Here is a 21,563-nt window from a genome sequence, read left to right as displayed (position 1 = left end):
ATTTCCAGATGAAAGTCCCCCCTCAGAGCTAATAACCACAGCTATGATGATGGTATGCTGTAGTTATTTTAAGACCACAGTTGTTGCTGCAAGAACTGAGCAACCTGCAGGGAGCACGAACAGGCATTGATAGACCCCAAACACACACACACACACACACACACACTCAATGCCAAAGTCATCGTGCATATGCATTTCTTATTCTGCTCTCTGGTTTATGCACTTAGCAACAATCAGAAACTGTGATTTAAAAATATGATCAAGAGATGTTGAATTACATTCTGTTGGACAAACGTTCTATATCTTCTGATCTGAAAAAACAGTTTGACATGCTTAGTGACCGACTGAAAATGTGTAAACATTTTTTTTAAAAAGGCCAGTAAAACCTTGCTCTGGCATTCACCCCGACACTGATAGGTCACCCTACCACATCAGTCCTGCATTCCCCAACCCCCAACACAACTCTCCCAGACGCTGCTGTCTGTGTTGTCCAGACAACAACAAGAAAAGCAGTAAGAATTTCAGCCTCAAACAACCCCCCCCCTTATTAGGGAATATGTGAAATTAATTCGAAAATGAAACACCAACAATAAAATACGGGGGAAAAGTCCCGCCATAGTTAATTGGAGAAGTGAACTAGTGTCAACAGACGAACTTCTGCTTTTCTAGGAAGATGAACGGGAAAGAGAGAAGCTGAAACAAAAAGAGTGATGGGGTTGGCAGCTGCAGAGAAGGAGGGGGGGTGGCTCTCCAGCCAATGGGGCTGCAGTTGAGCAGCTCTGTTAGTGACTCTGAGCTCCTTTTCCCCGCCCAGGGAGTAAAGCAGTCTGGCTCTCAGTGACAGCTCAGACATTATGCTTGTGAGACACACAGGAGTAAATACCCTTAAGTTCTCACACACACTCATTGTTGAGATGGTTCACTGAAACTGACCCTCTGTGGACGGACTTACTTTTCTCTAAGTGGCACTGAACACAACTGCGTAACAAACATGGTGAGTACTACAACAGTTGCATTAACTAACTTTTTTTTTAAAAACCTTAATTTAGCTTTGCTTTTACTCAGTCAACTTTGTATGGATTTATAATCTCATTTCTTAATGCTCACAGTGATGCATTTAGTATCTCCTGCGTTGTGTACTTCTTCTGCCCATCCAGAAGAAATGTCCCTCTGGACAACCTGCTTGGATTTCACATTAAATTGCGCTGTCAGCTACCGCCTATTTCCACACACGGCCCCTCTGACCTGCTCCACTGTAGGCTGTAACCTGAGAGCGCTGATCCTCACACAGAGCTGAGAGTGAAACTTTATGAGCCTCATTAACACAAGCCTTTAGCAGTGAGAAAATCACAGGCTGCTCACTCTTCATTTTCCATGCAGATGTTTGATTTTCTTCAATCTAGCAGTTTGCTTATGTGAACCTGTGCATCCTCAATATGTCTCAACTCTACATTTGTCACTTGCTATTCTTAACAAGCTGTGTGCAGCTAAACCGCGGATCAAGCTCCCTTCATGATTGAACTCTTAAAACGTGTGTATTGTAAACTTTTTCAGGGATCTGCAGAGTAAAACTTTTTGTTGGTTTTGATTTCTACATTTGCCTTATGTGACCTTTAATTCTCTGTCTATCTTGGGACTGATTTTCCTAGAGGTTATAGTGTTAAATTAAACAAAAGCCTTGCGGCTCAAAGCATTTCTGATTGGTCCAGTACTTGCTGCATTTTATTTCAGCATCAGCATTGTTGTTCTGAAGTCCTTTACAAACAATAACAGCAGCAACAAAGAATCAGTCCAATAAATCGCCGCAGGTCGAAAGACTGTGGGCGAAACAGACAAAAACAGTCAGACAAACTTTGTAGTCCTTGAAAAGTAGTTTCTGGAACTAAACGGCACCTTTGGTAGTGACAAGTCAAACGTCTGTTTCTTCTAAGTTTTTACATACTTTTATTAAACCAAGCTTTTAGTAGACCGACTTTGACTTGTGGTGTTTTCACACAAGTACAAAACTCCTGAATTTCGATTCCTTCACTCTGACTTTAGTCGGACCTTTTCCTGCTAGTCCTGAGTAAAAAGAGTGAGTTGATTTCTGAACGTTCAGGAAAATTCACCACGAGCGACAAGGTGGGGGTTTTAAATATCACGCTGATATCACCTGAGAGACCAGCGCGATTGTTGTGCATGTATTGAAGCTGCTTCTTACTCTTTTCTGCTTGCAGATGTAGTCTTTATCTGTTCATATGTCAAGTTACAAGTTGGATTAGCAAAAACTGTCACCATGGCTAGTGTTGTTGTAGACCAAGACCGAGCTCGAGACACCTTTTGTAAAGGTCTTGGTCTTGGTCTCGGAATCACAAGCGTCTTGTCTCGGATTGGTCAGAACCGTCAAGGCCACCATTGATTGGCTTTTTTCTAATGTCATTATCGTCAATAGAAAACCGGCCATTTTTGAAGCAACAAATAACTTCAGTTCATTTGTAGTTTGGTTTGCCCGCCGCCGGTTATGAACCCAACCTTCTAGGTGTTATGGTTTAAATAAGTAACATGATGATTTTTTTATTATTATATGTTTATGGTCTTGGTCTTGCCTCGGTTTCTGAGTATTCTAGATTCTGGTAATGTCTTGGTCTTGGTTAGGGTGGTCTCGACACACTTACCATAGCGTCAGGCGCTTGTGCTTTCTTTGCACACCATTTCTGCATAATCCTCTTTTACATCATATCCTGTTCCTACTGTCTAACATGGACGGTAAGCGTGAGGCTCATACACTATGTGAGCAGGCGACTCAGGAAGATTTCAGGGGCAGCCTGTCCCCTAAAATGTTCTTGAAATGATCAGAAGTGCATGTTTTTTTAAAGGTGCTGTATAACCCAGAACAACATCGGTTTTCTGTGAATGTTTCTCTCATCAGTTGGTTTGGGAGCACTTCAGTGGAAAATGCTTTAAAAGCCTCAACATGATTAATGTTGGTAGCAAGGCATGAACTTCTTGGTACAAATCTGTTGCTCACAGTAGAGGGAAAGGATATGCATCATCCTGACATTTTCTCATGACATGTAAATATGTGGCTGAGCTCATCATATTCACTGGCTTCTTTAAAAACACTGACGAGTGTGGTCGATGACGGCCGGTTTGAGCAATCTCATTTCCGTTCTATAAGGTTGTTTCATATTGGAGTTTATCCCTTTTATAGTTCGCAGGGAGCTATTTTGGGACGCCTTGTGTGTTGTCAGTCTTTATCATCTGAGAGCAGGAGTCAGTAGACAGTCATGAGAGCTCTCACGGACGGCGGGAGGCTGGCATGGAGTGGCAGCATCCTCTTCTCAGTGTAAAGACTCCGTGTAAAGACCTTTTGAGGGGGTCTAATTCACCATCTGTCCTTGATATTATCCAGCCCTTTTCTGGAATATTAATTTACCCCATGCTTCTTCCTGTCTGCCAAAAAGAAGTCAAAGATATTTTTCTAACGGGGTTTAAAATCTCCTGTGTGGACCCTCCAGAGCATTTAATGAAAATAACTGTAATAGTCAGTGGCCAATAGAAGTGAGACCTGGATCAGCCAAATTCCAAGGTAGCAGTAAATAAACAAGAACTAAACATTACACATGAAACATTGCACCCACACAGGGACTTTCCACAACCATTTCTCTGAATGAATTAAGAAGAAGAAGAAGAAGAAGAAGATGACTGGTTTGGTTCAGCTGAAAAGAAGGGCCGACTCTCTTACCACACTGCTCTTAATCACTGCTCAAATCAACTGGCTGATCAAGTCAAAATGTATACAAGTTTTATATTCTTACATATTTACCAACGATCCTCATTGTGTCCTTCCTGCAGCCATATGACCTGATGTGTTAGAATGACGCTGGAATTGAGTGGAGAAGCAACAGAGGGGTAGGCAGATGCTAATTCATAAGCATGACAGTCACACTTACTTGATCTGTAATGTGAGCGCCTAAATTTAAAGTAAGGGTAACTTCAATGGCGATGCACTGTCTTTCGCCTCGACGAGCTTTAGCAATCTTTTATCTAAATATGGCCACGTCTAGCTCTGAAAGCACGAGATGATGACATTTAAAAAAATCAAACTCAGTTCTTCAAAACAGTAGTCAACAAACTGATGGGTGACACTCTGATCACTTAGTTATGATTGTGTCTAATAGATTTGATCACTACCACCTGTAGGTGTGGTGTTGGGCCTGATATGTGTCTATATACATTTATAATAGTTACATATGCTTGTACAACTGGCCTTAGGGCTTTCAAACGATTGCATTTATTACATTTGAAAATTAATTTTATACTGAAATTCAACAGTTATCGGGTTTGATTGCATTTTTAATCACGTTTGAAATGCCAACATTTCACATTCATCAAAAAAGTGTTTTTTTATGCTTTTATTTTGTATTTTTGTAGTCTTAAGCGAAGTGAACTTTACTTCCTGTTTGAGAATGAACCTGCTTTTAATTTGAAAGAAAAAGGAACTTGTTGTAGACCGAAGGTTTACAATGTTCTCTTAATCATGGAAAAGACGAGACGCTTCTGTCTCTGCGGTCCATTAGCTACGGAGCACCGTAAGGGACATATTAGCACAGAATTAATGGGATGAAGAAAAAGTAACGCATTCATTTTGGACCTAATTTTCAACTTTTAACAATTTTAAACCTGTTTTACAACCAGCAGGTCGTTGGCATGGTCGGGGTTAAATCTTGACCTATTCAGTTTTCAGCACAAACTCTAAATTCTGGGTTAATTTTCTGCCTGTAACTGGTTGTCTTCCCAAAATCCATCATCAGGAAATTAATTTATAGGTTGTCATGTTGACATCTAAGAGCAGGAGTCAAGCATCGATGGTCTTCAGAAAGTATACAGGGTGAATTAAAGTTATCAGAGTTACTACATGAACACGTTATACTGAAATTATAAATACATTTTATGGGAGGTTGGTTAAGCCAAATTTTCCATATATATTGCTATAAAATCATTATATAATATAGTATTGATAATAGGTTATAGGAGGATTGACATTTAAGTGTATCATTAAATACATTTAAATTAAATATGGGTAGGTTTTTTCTTTTTTTTTCCCCAGGTGGGGGGTGCAGTTTATTTTTGCACGGGACTCAACACATGTAACAACACCTATCGCGCTCATTTAACCCGCAACTTTAACACCTATTAGTACAGCAACAGACCGGCCACACAGTGAACATACTTAGTGTGAAAAAGGCAGAGGATGAGTTCACAGGAAGTGAGTATAAATAAAAGCAGAGTGTGAGGGGTGAGATAAGTTCCTGCCACAGAGAAAGATGCCTGCAGCGTGCCCTTTATCTGCAGCTGTTCACATTGTTCAGCCTGTCATCCAAACGCACAGATACACCTCTGGGAAACAAACTGTCCATAAGATGATTGAAGACAACTTGCAGCTTGCAGTGCAGATATATATGTCTTGGATTCAGTTAAACAAGTTAAAAAGCTTTCTTGTAATTCAAATGCAGCCTAAATCCAACATTGAAACGAAGATGAATCAACAACTTGTGGCTGTCGTACTTCTCTAAAAAAAATCTTTCAAAAGCTGTGAGGAAACCCGCAGCCTCCTTTGCTGTTACTCTGAGCTTGGTTTTGGAGCTTTGGTCTCACGGCCTTTGTAATGGTGGGGTTAGACTGAGTGAGTCATTCAATTAACAAATGGCTAGTAGTAGAATGTCATAATCTTGCGTAAAAAGCCATAAGCTGTATACAATCATAGTCTCCGTGATGTCAGCCGTTGGTTTCCAAAGATACCTCATGAACCCCATGATGGCGATCGACATATTGGTAATTTTATTTCAACCTAACTTTTTGATCAATCTGATGACAGGCAAAGAGGTGGAGCTGAGGCAAGCCTTTAGCCTCCTGGAAAAACAGAGCAATGTCTCCACGTGTCAGTCAAATCATCCACGCCCCCTTAATTATGCAAATTTGAGAATACATGTTCGGCTTAATAAAATCTAAATGGACGAGTTATAAACAAATTCAACCCCAGTGTGTACAAATAATGAATAGAAGAACATGGGCATTTTAAAATGGGTCTTGATGGGGATTTCTTGGCTTTTGCATCCAGCCTCAAGTGGACACTCAAGGAACTGCAGTGTCCACTTAGTTAAAACTCAAAAAGCAAACTGATTAAAAAACAGAAAGATGATGATTCACTACAAAATTTTCCTCTAAAACTTTATCCACAACTTGTGCTATTAAACATTAAAGGCAGGGTTGGTAATTTTCTCCAGATACACTTCAGAAGATTCTGGTTAAAATTGTCTTTAGGTCCTGACAGATATTAATAACTCATAACTGCAAGCGATGAGCTGAGGTCCGCTTCTGGAACAACGGCGCTCGTGTATTTAAGTGAGGGGGCGTGGCTTTTGAAGGAGCACAGAGGGGAGGAGTTGGGTGCAGACGGGGCACTGAGGGAATGCTACTTTCAAAATCATGCTAGTTTTCCAAAGTATCACATCTTTATTTTGTCCCATATGTTGAATTGCTCCACAGTCAAATTGATTTAATATTTATTAATATTTTTTTCGAGATGTGCATCATAAAGAACGAAAAAGACATGTTTGACTTTTTTATATTTTATGTTTTTGTAAGTCTTTACACAGTTTCTTTCGTTTTCAATTGTTTTGAGAAGAATCTTTGATGGATTGCAGGTTGTCCACTTCAAATTCCTCCAAAGCTTTCATCAGTTTTGCGTCTGAGAATTTGACACAGTTCTCACCAGTTCCCATACAGGAAATACCAGGGCAGCTGCGAGTCAGTGTCAGTGCCACGGAGCCTGAATCAGTCATCATGCTTCTTCAATTTGTTTTGGTTGAAGAGGCGATTTTCCGTCGGGGCACACATGTGAGGATCATTTAAGATCATCGGTAAAAGTGATCTACCAGGCAACACATTTCCAAAAAAAATGTCAGAAAGTACATTTCAGTGATAGTAAATCTCTCCATCGGTGTTGTTTTCTGTGGCTGTCTCCCCCCCCCCCTTATCTCTGTTTTTAAGAAACTGTGGGAAAGTCTAATGTGTCAGATTTACAGGCTGACTTCCTGTTTCAATTCATGAGATTCAGAGATTATCTTAACTATGGGCTCGGTCTCATCATGAACAAACCTCTCGCTACTCTGTCTGGGAAAATAAGCATTTGTCTAAATTTGACTGACCTTTTAGTCCTGTACATTGAAGAAGTCCTGAAGTTAAGCAGAATTAGGAAATACACTAAACGTGTCCATTACTATCGGCCAACAGGCGACAAAATGATCTCGTAAAAATCTCTTTCTCACTTGATTTATTATCTCAGTAAACATTTGATACCTACATAACATGTCCACCACATTTCATAAATTGCAAATGCACTTAGCTTGCCAAGCCAGCTCTAGCATCTCCTGGTGAGTTCTGTTTGTTAACCCCTCACTCTCCTGCTCCACCCTCTGGTCCAAATATGGTCACTCCTGGCTGCAAAAAAAAAAAAAAAAAGATCTGACAAATTTGAAGCCCTTAACAAGAATCTGTAGGTGACAACATGGTGGCTACGACTTCCTCTATAAATGTCTATGGTTGTGATATAGAGATTAGTTCATCACCATCGAGGGGTGTTGTGCGGGGTCTGGCATGTGTCTGAATGTATAATAGATGAGTCTGACCTGACCTTGGGTTCATGCCTTGGCTGTCAATGGTCAAAAGGTCATAGTGAACTTAGGAGGTGTCTTTCCCACACTGAGAAACTCCTCTGAGACCGCGTCCTGTTCCAGTTCCGGCTTGACTTCAGATGTTTGTCCATTTAGATGCGCTCTGATTATGAAAGAACGAAGAAGAAGAGGAAAAGTCTTTGCACTCTCAAAATGGGGGATTCATGTTCTATTTAAAAAACACACCACATTGTTTTAATACACCTTGGTGCTTAGTCACAAATAGATAACGCCTGCAGAAATTCCCTAAAAATAGCGGATATCTGCCCCCAACTAGAAGTCACACTCAGAATTAGAAAGTGACCCACAGTGATATTTTAACACATCCTGCAGCTGAGGACAATTTTGCTCTTGTTATGAGTCAGTTTATTTATTTATTTCTGAGTTCAGGTTTAGTTCAGGCCCTCTGAGTTTAATACCGCAGTCTCACCTAGCCTGATAAATCCAGAAACTGTTGTTGCTTAGCGAATGTTAGCTATCTTTAGGTCAATGTATTTGTATGTCTGTGGACGTTTGATGAGTTACTGACAGTTTCCCTCATGTTCAGATTTTATAAACGTTTACCATTCTAAAAAAGTCTTAAGAAAACCTACAGAAAGGACAACAAGAGCAGGTAGGAATCATTTAACCATAACCATTAGTCATAACCCATTGTGAATTCACAGTCTGGGGGCGGCTGTGGCTGAGTTTGTTGAATCTGTCGTCTCTCAACCAGAAGGTCGAGGGTTCAATCCCCCAGATCCTGTACGTTTAAGATGTCACTTAACACCAAGTTGCTCCCACTGCTTCCTCGGAGGTGTGTGAATGTCTATGAATGGATTAGTTACTTCTGATGGACTCTTTACATAGCAACCTCTACCGTCAGTGTGTGAATGTGTAGGTGTGACCTAAAAAAAAACACTTTAGCCAGAAGACTATAGAAAAGCACTAAACAAGTTCAAGTCCATTTACCATCTGGGACACCAATATTAAGCAGTTGCAGAATCAATATGAATGTTCGAAGGCGTGACGATGGCGGTGCTTCTTTTTTTACTTGTTTTTTGTTAGCTGTGAGACTTTTATAAGAACAACAACAACAACAACAATCTCAGACAGACAGAGCCTGTTGACTTGAAGTGTGATGGAAGTTGTCTTTATGGTTTATAGAATATAACCAATGAATCAATACTGGAAGTTAAAGTTAACTGGAGCTCCACTTGAGTGTTTTGTTAAAGACGTTTGACTTCATGTTGTATGTCATGAAAACAGTTATTCGTATCTGGATATTTGCTGATTTGAGATCGCTGAAACAGCTTGGAGCGTCTTCATTTGGCTTGACTTGACCTGCAGCCTGAACAGGAGTTCCTTTCTGGGACTTTTTAAAAGCATTTCTTGCGTTGCGTCTGACGGGCCGATGTTAATTTGCAAACAGGATGGAGCGGAGAGACGGGAGAGGCGAGGGAGAGGCAGAGACAGCTGTGTGGTTAAAGCGCTGAGGACCAGCTGTCAGCGGGGCTGATCTGCACAAGCAGGCGTGTGCAGGAATCCAAAAGAGTCACAGCTGAATCGGACTTTGTTACTGTACTTAGTGATCAACATGCGGGCACAGAATTAACAGTAAACACAGCACGGGGAGGGGGATTCTGCTTAGAAGTAGCTGTCTGAATTATGAAAGTTTGCCATGCTGAGTTTATGGGACAAAGGGTAGATGAAAATAGAAATTGAATTGTGGTAAAAAGAAGTGTCACAGAACCCATTGACCACACCACACCATGGTTTAAATGGCACATGCGTTCCATTTATCTATTTCAAGCACTTAAATTCTGCAGGCTTTTTACCAACATGTGTGGTCATGACCTGGATGGATAAAAACAGTATACGTTTGACAGCTAGAGTTTGAAAATGTCAGAGGACATAATGTCATCCTGAGGTTACAGAGAAGAGACCAGAGAGAAAGGACAACATAAATCTTGGTGCGGTGGCCGGCTGTCATACGAGCCTATGTATGTCACTTGCATGTCTGTAGCATGACCCAGAGGATTAAGGAGGGAGTTTGCTGAGTCTTGGTGTGCGTGTGTGTGTCTGTGTGTGTCTGTGTGTGTGTGTGTGTGTGTGTGTGTGTGTGTGTGTGTGTGTGTGTGTGTATATGAGCCGGGGGGGGGGGGGTGCATAGTCTGTGCTGCGGTCAGTGTGCTCCACAGGCCTGCATCCCAACAGGTGCTGAGCGTGTCAGGCTGTGTTAGTGAAAGGGCTCTTTGTTGCAGAGGATTCACCCTCAGACAGAGGGCAGAGCCTGCAGAAGCACCCTCCAACACACACACACACACACACACACACACACACACACACACTGGCACACTTATCAGCTGAGGGTGGCGTGAGGGTGTGTTTGTTTTGTCGAGGTCCGTCTGAACTGTTTTTCCTTTTGGATTTTCATACATGTCAGGGCTGCAATGTAGCATCATGAACTGCTTCTGTGTACTGAAGAGGTAAATGTTCCATCTATTTGACATTTGTGGTTAGCAGATACATTTTAGATTCAAAGATTGTATTATCAGATGACCTTATTATTAAAAAGACATTACCATAGCGTCATGTTTTAACCATCAAACTTTAAATAACGTAGTTCTTATTAGCTTCAATACACATACAACTTCAGAATGATGTCCACATGTCCATGCAACAGTAATTACAATCAACCATACGTTATGGAACAAAACTATTATTGATACTAATGAACAACATGCTGATAACTCTTAAACATGCAGGACTTTGTGTCTACTTTGTTAGTGATCATAATTTCACTCAAATTAAAAAGAACCGTCTCCAGTATTGTTCATTATTACCCTTTACATTTTAAATGGACTGTACTCATGTATAGTGCAAATTTTCCATTTTTCTGACAACTTTGAGAGTTTTTAACACTACATGCCAGTTCCACCAATTCACACACTGATTGCAGAGGATGCTGTAATGCACATTTCAGTATTAACTAATCTTGTTTCTACACACACTACTTATACCACTCTGGAGCAACTTGGAGTTCAGTTTCTGACTCCTCTGCTGAGCCATAGCTTCTGTGGAGATTGAGTACTTTAGTTCAGTTTTATAGTCGCATTGGAGTTGGTCGTCATTCTGCAGAACATGTAAATGTTTAACAATATTGAAAAATCACTGCAGCAGTTATGTTGCTGCAAGTAGAATCTTTATGAGGAAGGTATTATATTCACTTAGCCAATCAGAGTAATGACAAAGATAGAGGCATGTGAATGATGTTCTTCTTCCTCTGCAGCAGAATAGAGCCAGGATCATGTTTCAGAGTAAATGAGAAGAGAATCAACAGAAGACTCTCCAGAGGAGATGAGGACGATGACCAAGAATACATTTTGAATTATTTCAATGTCCAGCTATTTTTATCATCATCAGTCCTTTCTCATAGTCTGTAGGGTCCTTACTCTGTGATGTGGTTCAAGTTAGCTGTCTCACCCTAACTTTCAGTTACCTTAACGAAAGGCTGAGAGCTGGAGCTGAGGCGGGTTTTAAGCCTCTTTACCAAACTGTCGATCAGATCACCTCTGCGCCTTATTGTCAATACAATTATCCTTCATAAGATCAGAACAGAAGAGGTATCATAAAATGAAACCCCCTGCACAGTGTGTGATTACCAAGAAATGAGCTAATTAGAATAGTTTCGCTTTGTGAACCAATGCGTTCATTTCTGCTTTTTAAAAATTTTAAAAAGTTTAAAAGATTTTTGTGTGTATGGGATTTCCCATACTTTTGCCACCAGCCTCAAGCAGACACTTGGAAGAACTGCAGGATTTTGCACTTCCACATTGGCTTCATTTTTCTACATCAGATGTTTTCGTTTGTTATAGTGTGGGATGTGCTTGAAAACCATTTTCGGTTGTTAAGTTGTAGACATCAATAGATATTTAAATATCAGCTGTTTTTTTTTTTTTAAAGTGTGCAATGTTGGCTGCACTGCATAGAGACTTTAATGACCCACTGGCTGGTCAGTAAGCCATTCGAGAAAACATTTTCATTTCAGGATGTATCAATAAGGATACCATCCACTCATATATATTTTGTGTCTCATATACTGGTGTATCAACTGACTCTACTGTTAGACATTCACTTTTTCTTGTGTCAGTGTGGTGACACTAACCTCACAGTTTGATTTGTCTCCCCTCTGACTGATCTCATACAGATTTTTCTTATACAAATGGGTGAGAGACATGTGTGAACAGCTCCGCAGTAGATCAAACAACAAGCTGCAGGCTGTGAAATCAGCCCTCTGTATGGGTTTGTGGTTCAGAGGCCTGTTTCTCTTAAGGACAGCCCTAAAACATGGGGGCCACAAAAGCAAAAAGGCTGACACTGAAATATACAATATCTCTACACATGACAGTTCGTGGTCATTAAATGTGGCTGAATCTGAATCAGGAGAGTTTTATCAGCTGCACAACAGGACATGTAGGAGAGAAGCATTGAGACTTCACAGAGACACATGCAAATAGTAATAATGCATAATATTAATAGACCATCCTTGAATTTGAGATATGTAAAATCAATATGGTTTCATTTGCACAATTCTATTTTTGTAAGCCCGTGAGAGGAAGCTTTGTGGACGCTTGTTTTCCATTTATCTCTCTGTTAAATCAAAAAATAGGAAGTGAAAGATAGAGTAAAGATAGACCTCATTCAAAACAAACAAAAATCTGTTTTGTATTTCTTTCACAATAACTCGAACAATAAGGACAAATAAGTCAGAGATTGCATCAACAAGCTGTGTTAGTTGTGATTGGTAAAATTACGTTTGTGATTTTCTTGTGAATCTGATGATGACCCAGATGTCTCAAGACTTAGCAACATTTTGCAAGAGGAAATGTTGTCATCTGCCCACAGCAGCAAAAAAAAAAAAAAAGAACCCTTTGCATTGAGGAGCTGCAAAAAAGATTGCAACAAACAAGAAAAAATTGTTAAACAGCATGCACATGCTTCTCAAGATATATCAGTGAACAGCTCCCTCTCTCTCTCTCTCTCTCTCTCTCTCTCTCTCTCTCTCTCTCTCTCTCTCTCTCTCTCTCTCTCTCTCCTTTGGTCCAGGGGGGAGTGAGTTACTATGGTTACATGGAGGTCTGTGTCTGCCATTAAAACTTTGTTCTGATACTTCTTCAAATCAAAGTCAAGATGTCAGTGAAACTAAAATAAGGTCACTTCTTCTTCTACTGCATGACCATGTGTCAAGTTCTGGATTTAGTTTAAGTGGTATTTTTTTTGTCGCTATTCTTAAAATATTATAAATAAAGCTAAATGAAAGTCATACAAAACTACACGTGAACACTATGTAGTATACTTGTATGAAGCTACAGCTATATAAATTCTGCAGAGCTAAAATAGTGCAGAAACACAAGAACTACTAAAGTCCACACATTTTAAATTTATTACATTTTCTGCATTTTGTGTGAAAAATACACCTCATGAACACAAAGTTATAAATAAGACACAAAAGAGGACACAAGATTACATTAGAAAAGACACAAATGAACCATTAACCACTTAACCAACCAAAAAAGTTTTATGCAGACTATTTTTGGCATTTAAGCATTTTTTGTATATCTGTGCTGAATGTATGTGTGTGGGGCATTTAACTTCCTCTTCGTCCTCTTCCAGTCACATTCCAGCTTCCAAATATTTACAAGGGGATCTACGTGTAAAGTACAATTTAGAAATATATAAGTACCTTTCTAAAATTACATTCTGAAGTTGTTTTTGTGACTACTTTTGTCTTTTAAAATGTGCCACGCACTACTTCAGGACTACTATTTTTGAAACTCCCAATTTTAACTTCCATTTCCTCTCCTTTCTACAGAAGAAACTTGCGAAGGCTCTGTATGACAACACTGCAGAATGTGCAGACGAGCTGGCCTTCAGAAAGGGCGACATCGTCACAGTGATGGATCAAAACGTGGCCGGCACCAGTGGATGGTGGATGTGTTCTCTTCATGGACGGCATGGCCTGGCCCCTGCAAATAGACTGCAGCTTTTACCACAAAACGAAACTCCTGCAGGTTCATGGAGTCATGAGAAACCCAGGTTAACCCACGCCGAAGCTGATCACGGTGCGCAAAATATCTACCAAATCCCAAGCGTTCCCCGACCATCCAGCAGCCCAGCTTATGAACGCATGGACATGATCTACAAAGTGCCCTCCGCTCCTTTATCTGCTTCAAGAAATTCAATCCCATCAGCACTTAAACTCAGCCAAGAAGGACCTGAGGTAAGCACAGACATTTTTACTTTAATGTAAGAACGACTGAATTTGTGAATAAAGAGTAAAACCTTAATGTGGTTGTGAGTATGTCTACTGCTCTGAGGTCAACCTTGGTCCCCCTTTTCTAGGGAAATGTTCACTCATGATTAGAGAGGCAGAAATGCAACGCAGCGAACCCCCTGCTGACAAAAGAGCTTACAGATGGGGACCAGGGGCCTCTCCATGGGGACAGGCATGCAGCACTGGGGTCTTTATTAGCCCGTAAAAGACAAACAGACACAGACTTCAGACACTTTTAACTGCAAACAGCAACCCATGCCGCCAGAGACCCCAGAAAGACAGAAGTGTGTGTATGGGTGCCTATGCAGCAGAAGGTGGGGGGAAATATCCCCACATGTTCACCATTTCCTTTCCTGCTCCGGGGGAGTCCTCTTCCCTTCTGCAGTAGCCACCTTATATTCAACTAGCAGCATGGCTTCTATTATAGAGCTGCGTTAATTGGCAAAGTGCATACATAATGGGGTTATGTCTCAGCAGTCTTCAGAGCAAACACTGTCCCCATAAAACGTGTTGAGGTAGAGGTCAGTGAGGTAGATGCAGCTTTGATCAAAGCGGTGCAGATGTTGCCAGTCGACTCCGCTATAACATCCTGTCTTGTCTTGTCTGCAGACTTCATTCTTCAGCATGGCGTTCGGTGCGAAAGGGGAGGTTTACGATGTCCCAAACCAAGCGAGACGCCCTTCTCTTTTCACTGTGAGATTCTTCAAATGAACACAGCAAAAAATGCATCAAAAGTCGAGATTATTGGTCGACATCCTACCATTTGACTGAGTGGGCCCTGACTGTTATTTTGTTCTTTTTTACAGGAATCGATCACTCCAAGACACATGCCACGAAATAACAAACTGCTACCAATTTCAGAGCTGGAGAGAAGATTGGACTCTCTGGAGAGTTCGAGGTGTAGCAGTCCTGGAGATGTATATGTAAGTTGGAAGGATATATGGAAAAAAATACTTTTGTAGAAGTCTTCTCTCTAAGGCATACATGATGGGTGCGTTCGAATTGTCATTTTTGCTTAGGAAGGTTCCTAACTGAGTGGAATGACCCGGAAGCATTTAAGTGGCGGCCATGATAAGAGCCATTTGAATTCTCTAAAAGCTAAGGAAAGGTGGGTCAGTGCTTCCTTTATAACCTCCTTTAGAATAGGATACACTGGACCATCCTTTACGAAAGGAGATGAGATATGCCGCCCCACAATTCCTTTCGGCCGCAACATTTAAAGCAAGTCGCACATCCGACCGTTCACGGAAATGATGATCATAAAGTGACACTGATCATGTAAGGGATAAAAGATAAGACACATTTTTATCCAGATGATGTTTTATTCAACATATTTCATTCACTTAAGAATGCTTTGTGCAGTTGTACATTTGTATGCTTAAAACATTATGTGTAGGCTATATTTTGCATAAATGTAACAATTAATTTCATACAATCATATTTATGTTGATGTTGATTTCTGAGTGGACAGGAAGTTTTTTAGACGTGCTTTTAGTAGTCCATTTTCGGAACATTGTAGTTTCAACACGGCGGACCCACGTCATTAACCTCCGCCGGCCCGTCGCATTTAATGACGTCACCTAGTGGAAATGTGGTCGGATTGTCAGAGCAACGCGATTGCCTTTCCCTAAGTCCTTTATGAATTCTCCTAACATCTTTCCTGAACCTCATGACGTTTTCCCGGGGTTAAAGTAAAATGGATAGTGAAAGGAGATAGGAGGGACAATTCGAACGCACCCGATGTGTTACTTGTGATGCAATGAAAAGACATTGTGTAAAGATTAAACAAAGAAACCATCTTAAGAGGATTGTTAACTGTCCTTCTAACTTGTGTTTCTCTCCTGAAGTTCTTTTGGAACAATGATTCTGACAAGTTTATCCTCGTCCACAGGTGTACGCAGTTCCACCACCTTTGAGTCAGGATCCCAACTATGACATCCCTGTCCCCTCAGTGACAGAAGCACCACAGATAAACATGGCTGGATTTAGCACCCTGCCAAGCCCTCACAAGCCTGAGTGGATTTACGATGTGCCTGTGGGTCCTGAGACACAAAGTCCACCACCGGGCTGCTATGACACCATGCCAGCCAAAGCTGTTTGCAGGCAGCTGTGTGGCACTCTCCCAGCACATGCATGGCCCATTCAAAGAAGCAGTCCAGCTCCCTCGCTTTATGATATACCAAAGCCCAGCACTCTTGACAGTCCCCCTAAGGTTCTACCTAGGACTCCCATCTACGACAAGCCACCAACTCATACAGAGGAAATGGTCTACGCAGTTCCCCCTCAGGTGGAACCGAACCCCCTAATTCTCGGCGATTCCAAAAGAGATCATATACCCCTAGAGTGCAGGGGTGACTCAAGCAATGCCCATGAACTGAAAAGGGTACAGCTCCAAAGAATGAGGAAATTCCGGACTTATACGTCTTTCCACGACCTTCCAGGAAGCGGGGAGTCATCGGTGCAGGACGATGTTGAGCGGGGCAGAACCTTGCGTCTCTCTGCGTCAGACAGTCAACGAAGCAGCACAGCCTCCAGCTCGTCCACCAGCTCCTGTGAATCTCTGCCTCTGAGCTCCTCCTCCCCCGAGCCATTGCGAGAAGTGACGCTCAGCCAGGAGGAGGCCTGCCGCAGACTCCTGGACCTGCAGGAGTGTGTTTGCAGGGCCGTGCCCCGTCTCATGGACTTTGTCAGCAGTCACTGGAGAAGCAGAGAACATCTGGAGAAGCATCTGAATGAGATCAAAGAAGCAGCAGACAGTATCGCAACTTCTCTGACATGCTTCCTTCACTTTGCCCTCGACATTAAGGGCAACGCCCGACGCTTGACGGATTCCAACCTTCAGACGAGGCTTTTTAAACAGCTGTCCATCATAGAAGACTCAAGTGTCATCCTACAACAAACAGTATGCACTCTGAACTTGGCTGGCTGGCCCCTCAACACGCTCTGTCAGGACCCAGGGCAGGTCCAGACACCTGACCAACTGGAGCGCTTTGTTATGGTCGCGCGCACTGTTCCAGAAGACGTCAAGCGCCTGGTGTCCATCGTCAACGCAAACGGCAAACTTCTTTTCAGAGTTCCTCAGAGAGATCCAGAGCGCCCCCCTGCCCAAAGTCAGCCAGACACAAAGAAAAGTCCTGTCGTGGGTGAACAAGGAGAAGACTTAGTGGAGGACGATGACGACTATGTGGAACTACAGGTAAAAACTCCTCATCCTCAAGATGCTGTAGCTGTTTTTACAAAATGAGCTCGAGAAAAAAAAAGTGGAAAAGAGCATACTGTTGAGCACAAAAGAGTAGAAGGCAGCTTCATTATATTCTCGACTATCGCGCCATTTGTGCACCAGTCGCATGAACGCAATCAACCCTGCCACTCGCTTGTGGTGAATTTTCCCAGATATTTCCTGCTGTGTTCACACATCGTTACACTCCGACTTCACATAGACACTTTACTGGGGGACTGGAAGGAAAAATAGTCGGGGTTAAGTCAGGGTGAAAACTTTGGCCGTTTGCAGCTCAGCTGAACAGTGGTGGTTCTAGACCATTTTTTACTGAGGGGGCCAAACTGGGGCCAGTTGTTTTGTCAGAGGGGAACATTAAACCCAGGTGAAAAATAGACAAAGATGATCGCTTTAAAAAATATATGTTATGCCAAATAATAGCACACATCATTAAATACCACAACATAAAATACCATGATTTATATTTGTTTCAGTAACAGTTTTTAATACTAGATTGTGAGTCCGGTTGTTGAGTCAAATACTGTGTATGTGTTATGAGGGGGGGCTACAGGGGGTAACCAAGCTCAGTGTTACAGGGGCACTGGCCCCTGTTGGCCCCTGCCTAGAACCGCCCATGCAGCAGAACATTTTAGAGCTTTGTGTATTTGTATAAACAGCTACATATTTGTTCGCTTTTTACCTTGGAAACTAAAATGCATATGGTATTTAGTGTTAAAAATATTTATCCTTTTTTATTTACCTCAGACAAAGAATGATTTTGAAAAGCAGAAGAAGGAAGTGGAGGCAGCAGCCAAAGAAAATGACACACCAGTCTCTAACAAGGCGCATGTGAGTATATTAAAAAAAACATCTTTCAAGGATTTAAGGCCGACTTTGTGGCAGGGAAACACAACTTTACCTTCTTTGTTTTATTTTCTCCACTGCTCAGGCTGATAACAAACTCCAAAATCTGCCACCTTCCAAGTCGGAGCACTGCCGGCTTTACTTCGGTGCTCTCCAAAAGGCCATCAGGGGATTCGTGGGCAGCCTTAAGGACGGCCAGCCGCCGGAGAAATTCATCTCGCACAGTAAGCTGGTCATCATGGTGGGCCAGAGATTGGTGGACACCCTGTGCAGGGTGGCCCATAGTGGAGCCTCCAGCGAGAGCCTGCTGTGTAAGAGCAACCACCTGTGTGCTCTCCTGAAGCAGCTGGCTGTGGCCACCAAGAAGGCGGCGCTGCACTTCCCCGATAAGCAGGCTCTGCATGAGGCCGAAGAGTTTGCGAAGGAACTTGCCCGAAGAGCACAGTACTTTCGGATATCGCTGGACCTGTGAGAAGGCACATATCAGGCATATTGATTTATTTGTACAGAAAAAGACTTTTGTTTTTTTTATCAGTAACTTCCTGTAGCTGTAGGTTTCATTATTTCTTTCTGTTCATATTTAATCAAGTCCTGGCTTCACCAGCCAGCTGTAACTGTATGTTGAATGATGTCAATATAATAAAAGCAGGTGCTGGTTTAAATGTTGATGAAATTAGAAAACTTGCTGGGACAAGCGGAGGAATTAAAATATAAACTTTGTACTCAAAAGAAAACTTCAACACGGAGTTCTGAAATAAATTGCACATTAAGGATACTTTAGTCAAGCCCATTTTAAAATGCAACTTAATTATAAAATGTGTCGACATTATATACAGCAAGTTTATTTACTCTTAACTGTTATATAAATGTTGTATGTATTTTACTAAAACTATAGCATAAGGGGAACACTCACTAGGGTAGTAGTTTGTTCTACTGTGTGTTAATATCTAAGTAAATATTCTAATATGTGTATTATGCATTCCTTCATTTTCTTGACACAGGTATGAAAACATGTTGGATTTTCATTGATATCAAAATAAAAAACCTTCAAACCCTTTATTTATGTTGGTTTGTGAAGCAGGTCTGCAGTTTTTATTTAGGTGGCGCTTCTTTTCCACTTATCTGTTTGTGACTACTGATTGTAATTTTTGTAAAGTTACACTATAAAGATTATAGTGTGCATGTGCATTGCAATTGCCTGTGTCCTGCTTTGTTGTGTTAGCAGGCTAATGTTAGCACACTTTGGTTAACTCACAGCTTCATATTGAACATAAATTGACACAGAATGAGCGTGACCTAAAGACACTAACGTGACATCCAAATAATCAGTCAGTATGTTACTCTTCTTTTCTCTAGTCCGCGTCTAAAACAGCTTCATACACAAGGCCGTCCCGTCCACGTAAACGTGATGTAAACACAGCCCTGACAACAATACAGATGGCAGGACTCGAGCGTCATTGTAGACAGTCATGACTCAGAGAGACATTTACAGAGGATGTACTTGAGTTCGGCTGTATCCATGTGTAAAATCTTGAGGTAATTCAAATCAAGATAAGGTGTTAGCACTGTGGTTTGGTTTCACAGGGGACGCAGCAATTTCCTGGATGACAGAAAAAGAACACTTTTGAGATCAGGTGAGATAAGGTGTCTCAATGTTGGTTGGTTTGTGTGAAACATATCCAGTATCGTGTGTGTGTGTGTGTGTGTGTGTGTGTGTGTGTGTGTGTGTTTTGTCTTAACTGGCTCAAGCGTAAAGTTCAGACTATCTTGCCATTTGGGAGTCGATTGCCTAGTGGTTATGGCTTAGAATCTGACCACGACCTTTTGCTGCATGTCACCCCCCACGCTCTCTCCAAACATTTCCTGTCTCTCTTCTCTTTCCAATGAAGGCAAAAAGGCCGAAAAAATAACTTCCTTTTTATTTTTAAGCAGACCATACAAAAAAAAGTGAGGGTTAAATGTATTCTAAAAATCTTGGGGTCTCTCATCTCCCAGCTGTTTCAGTCTTAACAACTCTGTTAAAAAATCTGTTATTTCTGGATAACTTTTCTACTTGGTTTTGTTTTAAAATTGCATTCTAGCTTTTAGCTTATGAACAAGGTAACCCTACCTGGTAATCTGGCTTTGATAGGAACCTAATACCTGATACCTTGATAATGTTAGAGAGTTTAAGAATTTTATAATATACCTGTATTTACCTTATGTTTTCAGTTGTGCTGAATAACATGCAGGTTGGATACATGCTACGTCGTTGAACGCATGGTGCTAATTGTTCTGTACACACTTGATTCACTACTGGCAAAAAAAACTCACTTATATGGTGCTGCCCCCTAGCAGCAATTTAAGGTTATGACTTCATGTAGGCCTATGTGATCACTGTTCAATTAGGCCTCAGAAAAATTGGATGATCTACATAGTATTTGGGAATGGTTTCCAAACTTTTAATTTAATCATCATTATCATCATCATTACTCCAGACTGGGGTCATTTTACACTAAATCTGAAACAGTTCTTAAAGAGGTCTTGTAGTCATATGATCTTGCTCTTTCTGTTTTACATTGTTTTATTGTATCCTGGTTTGTATCCTGTTTTTTGTAGTGCTTGTTTGATATTTTTTTTTTATAAGTTTATTGTTGAGTTTTGTGCTTCGTCTGAGGCGTATCAAAGTGTATGAATGGAATTAGTTACTTCTGAAGATCTCACTTCATAGCAACCTCTACCATCAGTGTGTGAATGTGAAGGTGTGACCTGCAGTGTAAAAGCACTCTGAGTAGTCAGAAGACTAGAAAAGAGATATAAGGCTGAGCCCCCCAGGACTCACACGAAAAATAAAAATCCCAACAGAATAATTTGTTCTTATAAGACCTTTGTATAAATTATCCAGTAAGTGTCATTTTAGCTGATATATGAAAATCTAATTTTGACAACCTCAGTGTAGACAATGCCTTAACCTTAAAGAAGAAAGAACAAGAAAAAAAATAAACACAAGATGAAATACATAATATATATATATATTAAATTATTTTAAAACCATTGTCAAATCATGAACAATTATTTAAAACATTCAGACACTTAGAAGCAAACATATTTACACACATAAATCAACCAATTTATCAAATACCTCCAGAAATCATAGCACCAAAATAACAAAATTTATCTGAACTCAAAGAAATGAACGAGAGTCTTATACAGTACTTTAAATATTGGAAGTATGTAAAATAATACATTCAGTGACAGGGTAAATTAATCCATATTTACTTTCATTTCTGGATACAACTGACACTTTATCTTAATCTCAAACTTTGATTAACCCTGTAAAGGGAAAATAAGATAAGATAAGATAATCCTTTATTTATCCCACAACGGGGAATTTACATTTACAATTACATTACAGCAGCAAAGAGCAAAGATTGCAAACAGAAAGTGAACACAGTACAATTTAAATTTAAAA

General features: G+C 40.8%; 1 protein-coding gene across 2 annotated transcripts; it reads left to right on the top strand.

Annotated features, from left to right (window-relative positions):
- The first annotated feature begins 142 nt into the window (after positions 1–142).
- cass4 (Cas scaffold protein family member 4) lies at positions 143–19,169 on the top strand. 2 transcript variants are annotated; one of them, XM_020647368.3, is made up of 7 exons: positions 143–994; positions 13,570–13,977; positions 14,641–14,724; positions 14,838–14,954; positions 15,923–17,227; positions 18,014–18,097; positions 18,198–19,169. In XM_020647368.3, the coding sequence occupies exons 1-7, from the start codon at positions 992–994 to the stop codon at positions 18,582–18,584; spliced, it is 2,388 nt and encodes a 795-aa protein (XP_020503024.2). In that variant the 5' UTR covers positions 143–991; the 3' UTR covers positions 18,585–19,169. The 2 variants fall into 2 exon arrangements, with proteins under 2 accessions (XP_020503024.2, XP_065811419.1); XM_065955347.1 differs by lacking the exon at positions 143–994 and adding an exon at positions 10,041–10,183.
- Positions 19,170–21,563: the final 2,394 nt, after the last annotated feature.

Source organism: Labrus bergylta, chromosome 5, assembly GCF_963930695.1.
Source record: "Labrus bergylta chromosome 5, fLabBer1.1, whole genome shotgun sequence".
Lineage (NCBI taxonomy): Eukaryota > Metazoa > Chordata > Actinopteri > Labriformes > Labridae > Labrus > Labrus bergylta.
This window is presented reverse-complemented; position numbering and strand designations above follow the sequence as displayed.